The sequence below is a fragment of the Fulmarus glacialis genome, unplaced genomic scaffold (assembly GCF_000690835.1).
Source record: "Fulmarus glacialis isolate BGI_N327 unplaced genomic scaffold, ASM69083v1 scaffold48503, whole genome shotgun sequence".
In the NCBI taxonomy this organism is placed as follows: domain Eukaryota; kingdom Metazoa; phylum Chordata; class Aves; order Procellariiformes; family Procellariidae; genus Fulmarus; species Fulmarus glacialis.
Window position 1 is genome coordinate 2,099 of NW_009203253.1, and position 5,492 is coordinate 7,590.

The following is a 5,492-nucleotide window of genomic DNA, read 5'->3' on the forward strand; positions in this document are numbered from 1 at the left end:
CTACTGATTCCGGATCACATACTTACCCTGGATCACCACAGCTAGAAAGAAAAGTGAGAGGCTTTGAAAATACGTTTCCATACTAAGTATGTGTAGAATTAATGTTTAGATACTTTTGGCATTCTTTGATATAAGGACTGCCATATTTGAAAAACCTGTCTACTGCCTCTTCTCCCCTTTGATGGAAACTTGGCTTTCAGTGGTGATTGAGTAACTCTAGTGTTAGAACTTAGATTTTCTAAAAGTTCTAAGGATTTCCTTAGTGGTGACTTTATTTTTTTTCTGTTATCTCCTACTTAGCAACTTGATGCTTACTTTTCCTGAATTTCAGGAGAATGAAAAGACTATGAAATACTGTGACTTGACTGTGCAGCAGTAAAACCAAATCAGTTTAGACTGAAACTTTACTGAATCTTTTTGTCAAAAATTAACTTAAATTTTTGTCATGTGAGTGACCTGTGAACCATTATGCCAGCTGCCATCAGATTTTTGTATCATTATTAACTTACTATCTTTTATAACTATTTTAGGTAACGGAAGTTTGAAGTCATGGCCAAAAACCCGAAACTTTACTACTTTGATGGAAGAGGCAAGATGGAGTCAATTCGCTGGTTGTTAGCTGCAGCTGGGGTCGAGGTTTGTTTTAGTGTTTTTAACTTTAAGCTGTACATTGGTAAGCTTGTCTTTGAGGCAGATCACAGGTTATTAACCAAAAAAGAAAAGGCATCCCAAGACACAGTACTAAATGAGCATTGCCTGTTCAGTATAATTAAGCACTCTTACTTTAGGCACACATACACAAAGTATGGCTTCAAGTTACATGTCTTCTGAGCATTGACACTGTAAACCAGTTTCTTGCTTAATGCAAGAATGCATAATGCTTAATTAAAGCATTCGATTACTGAGCCAGAGCTGTTGAGCTGAATAATAAATGTATTCTTGGCATAACAAGTATTATCTGTGCTGAGCAAAACAGCAATGAATTTGCTTTCTCTAGTCTTTCTGTCTTCAGTTGGATGCTCACACACAGATTTTTATTTTATTTTTCACTCCACTGCTGCATCCTCCACAATAAGCTATAGCACAAAATATATTTTGTCTTACTTGCGTAATTTAGATGAGGCTTAACAGGGTGAAGTGAGCAAACTGACCTACATGTGTAGGGGAATTAGAAATCTCAGATCAGGAAGAAAAATATTTGGGTAAACCAGAGAAGCAAGACACCAGTTTAAAATAATTTTTTGATGGGATATAATTTACTTATTCATTTGCTATCTATCTTGGTGATAAACTGATAATTCAGGACTAACAGTTGCTCCGAGTGTCCTCTTTTATATAGTAGGCTGTTACACTTCATACAGTTACTCCTGTACTGAGACAAGGAACCTGAGTTTTTCAAAAAGACCACCAGTCTTTATTTGAAGGCCTTACAGAAGACACACAACTGGTTGCTTCCGTGCATCATTTGTTCCTGTTTTAATTCCCTCTCTCTTTTTTTCTTCTTTTTTTTTTTTTTTTTAATTTTAAAAAATCCTGTTGACAGGTACCAATTACTACATTTTTCCATGGGATATTCTTTTCCCAGCTTTTCATCAGCAGAAACCTGGGTTCTGAATTTTGGACTCTGTGACCACACTTACTATGGTTGAACATTGGCACTGTATTAGTACACCTAATCTTCTGGGGTTTCCCTAGTATAGCACGTGTTAGTTATTAACATAAGTTGCACAGATACTCTGAGAGAGGTTGACTGAGGAAGGATCCTTAGCTGGGCATCTAGGGATTGGAAAGCTCAATCATCTTCTAGTCACCATGGTCTACATTGACTATAGACATGTATGGCACATGCAAACAGATACACATAGACATCTAACTTCGGTGTCTTAATCTTGAACTGAATTCCACCCTAAGTAGCACTGATTGGACGAGCCATTCTGAACCATATTGAATATAACTACAACATTCTGATCACAGGCATTCTGTATCTTTTTTTTTCTCATCTAGTGAATGATTCATCTTTAGGTGTCCTAAACATGTACTGTACTGTACTGTACTAAAGTTCCTGCTGGGCATAATACTTTTACATTATTTTGTAAAGGCTTTGTTTTAACTTTCTAAGAATTTGTTCCTGTCTAGCTCCCAAATCAAAATATCCCACAGCAGAGCTTTTTTCCACATACCAGAAAGCATTTTAAGGACAGCCTTGTCTGTATTGTTGACTGTCTCACATTAAATTGCCTGTTCAATACCAAACAAACCATCCTCACCCCAGTTCTTATTGCCTGTTTTTCTGGTAGGGTTGCCTCTAGCAGCATTTGTCAAATATGACAGTCCAAGAGGTTTTGCCAGTGCTTCTGCCCTGGGTATTTTCTCCCTTAGAGCCGTATCTGGAATGGAAAGAACCATGATGTATATTCTCTTCCTTTTATGATGCTTAAAAAGTTTATGTATTCTAGAAATGTGAAAAGACACTAATTTCCCCTTCTTCCTTGTTCTCTTTTGTCAGTTTGAAGAAGAGTTTTTGGAAACCCGAGAGCAGTATGAGAAGCTCCTGCAAGGTGAGTCCATGTGAAACCTCAAGAAAAGTGTGAGCAGACTTTACTTAGTCTCAGAGAAGATGTGTGGAGGGAAGGCTTTGAAGACTGTGTGGGACTTTCGTTCCACACAGCAGAGAGGGGAGTAAAACTGAGAGCTGTGAACAGCTGCAGAGGCTGATTTTTTTCCCATATGTGGACAGATGCAATTGAAAATTGAACATCTTTCCAACCTGGAGCATTTCCCAGGCCTCTGGGTTGTTCTGTTCTCCGTTTGTCTACATGTCCCACCTGGTCCCAAAAACTTACCCTGGGCTTCAGTAACTTGCAAAACCTTATCCTAAAACTTCATTGAATGTCCTGATTTAGCTTAAGATACTGATTGAAAGGGAGAAATTTAGGAATCTGACATTTGCTTCAACTGTGTTTTAAATAATGGAACAGAACTTTTTTCAATGTATTTAGAATTATACACTTTTTACTCAGTTGATATGTTTAGTGTGTCCACTGTATTTCAATTTCAGCATAAAAGCTGCTGTACACAGTCCTGACTACAACTTCAGTGAAATTTTTTTAAAGCAAGGATGTTAATCCACAATAATTGTGTTCTGCAGTTTAATTTGTCTGCACCACTGTAATTTACTGCTTGCATGGAAGAGCCCCAGTTTAATATAATGACTACCCAGAGCACGCTTACCATAAAAGTAATGGTCTTCTGAAGCAAGAAATCTGGAGTTACTAGATCCAGTAGAATGATGTGTGGCTTTCTCTTTAGGTGGATCCCTGCTATTTCAACAAGTGCCCATGGTGGAGATCGATGGGATGAAGATGGTGCAGACTAAAGCCATCCTCAGCTATATAGCAGCAAAGTACAACCTCTACGGGAAGGACCTGAAGGAGAGAGCCCTGTACTGTAACAGTACTACTCTTCATGAATTTATTTTAGTAGGTTAGATACATCTAGAATGAATTGCATACTTGCACACCCAGAGAATCACCTGTGCTCCTCAGTGACACACAACTTGCAGTGAGCCTGACAGGCCACAGTTAGACATAAGCCAACTGATTTGTTCTAATTCGATTATTTTTACATAAAAATATTTGAAGCAGGGGTTTATTATGCTTTAGTAAAAGATTGATACAGCTTGACACAGGTATTCAAGAGGTGACTGGCATGTAAATGTTGAACTACTGTTGTAAACAGAAAACTTTTTGGAAAGCAATAGTTCGTTTTTAAGTTATGGCTGCAGAATAAGATCTGTCATTTGGGAGTGTAAAAGCTGTTGCTAAAAAGCTGTTGAAAAACTTCTGGTTTCACATGAAATTAAATCCAGGTCTTGATGTTGTGTCTATGAAGGAAAAAAAAATGTGATTGGGCTATCTCAGTATGTAGCCTTTAAATGTCCATTTCCTATTGTTTTTCAAAAGAAGGAAAACTAAAGGTCAGCCAGTAAAGCATCTAACTTTAATAGATACTTTACAATAAACTGCCGTTAAACGGTGCAAATGGTTGGAAGAATTGGCTAAAGCAGGTTCAGGGAAGTAACAAAATAAATGAATATTCAGATAGGAGCCTCAGTCATAGCTTATCAGCTTCTTTCTGTTGTTAAGCCATCGTTTCTTGTAGCTTGCATTCCTTGCATACCTCTTCCTTCAAACAGAATTTTCTTCCATCGTGTTCTAGATATAGCCTGGAGCCTATTCCTGAAGCAAATATAAATAAAGTATATTTGTTGATTTGTTCTTGGGCGGGGGGAAGGGAGCATCAGTGTTTCGACGAAGGCTTGCTGTGATTAGCTCCAGGTACTTTGGAGAGCTGGTCGTGTACAGTGTGGAAGTGCAGTTTTGGAAGATCAGATAGATGCAGGCGAGAAGCTGGCATACATTAAGACTTGCAGGAATATCTGATAGCTTCTTGTTGCACATAACATGTTTAATCGTTACAGAGGCTTTTTTGAGAATCTTTTGCCTCACAACAAAAACTGCAGTTAGTCTTACTACACAGCAGGAACTCAAATCTTTTGTGACAGAGGATGGTTAGAAGACTTTGTTAGACTATTTTACCAGATATTTTATTCATATTCATGAGGACTTAATTTACATTTGAGTCTTGTGTACAGTACAAAACCTGCTGTCAGAGCTCTGGAAAAATGGATAAAAGGGACAATCTGAAGAACTTCTGTACTAATAATTTAGCTAGATGGCGGAACTTCAGGTAGACTTCAGGTTTCCAACCCCATTATTAATCTATTTGGCACCACTTGGACTTTGGATGAAACCTTGAAGGTGGCATACATCCAGACAGCTAAGCCAGTTGGGGATGACTTCTTGTGGTGCTGTGTGTTTCTTTGGTGATTCTGAAGTGATCTGTAACACCAAAGTTAAACTTTTTTAACCTCTGTACAATCCTGTTTAATCCTGCACAATGAGGCAAGTAAAGTGCCAACAACACTACAAATATGAGTAAGACTTAGACTGTGATGTATTTTTTGTTTTTAAATGCAAAAATAATTTTCATGAGGGGGGTGGGAAATTCAACTTTTACTATCACGACACAAATCTAAGAAAACTCTGCTTATGAAGGTGCCTTCTTATTTAAGGTTTTTGTTTGCTTTGGTTTTAAGGATTGATATGTATGTTGGAGGAACTGATGACCTTATGGGCTTCATTTTGATGTTCCCATTCTTATCGGCTGAGGATAAAGAGAAACAACGTGCTGTTATAATTCAAAAGGCGACAAGCAGGTATTTCCCAGCATATGAAAAGGTATGTAGGAGGATAATTTCCTTCCATTGTTCTGGAAGGATAACAATGGGAACACTGGGTATTTTACCAAAAGCAGAAGAAACAGAAAGGTGTCAGCGCAGTACTTTAAACCAGGACATCCTGGTTTAGAAACCAGGACATCCTGGTTTAAAACAGGATTGAACAGGGCCGGTCCTGTTCAATATCTTTATC

At 37.9% G+C, this 5,492-nt stretch overlaps 1 protein-coding gene across 1 annotated transcript; it reads left to right on the forward strand.

Moving 5' to 3' along the window:
* Nucleotides 1-536: 536 nt before the first annotated feature.
* LOC104069857 (glutathione S-transferase 3-like) lies at nucleotides 537-5,304 on the forward strand (the record flags this gene model as incomplete). Its single annotated transcript, XM_009574573.1, has 4 exons — nucleotides 537-636; nucleotides 2,507-2,558; nucleotides 3,310-3,442; nucleotides 5,159-5,304. Coding segments are annotated over exons 1-4 (418 nt in total), but the record flags the coding sequence as incomplete, so codon positions are not given.
* Between the last annotated feature and the right edge of the window lie 188 nt (nucleotides 5,305-5,492).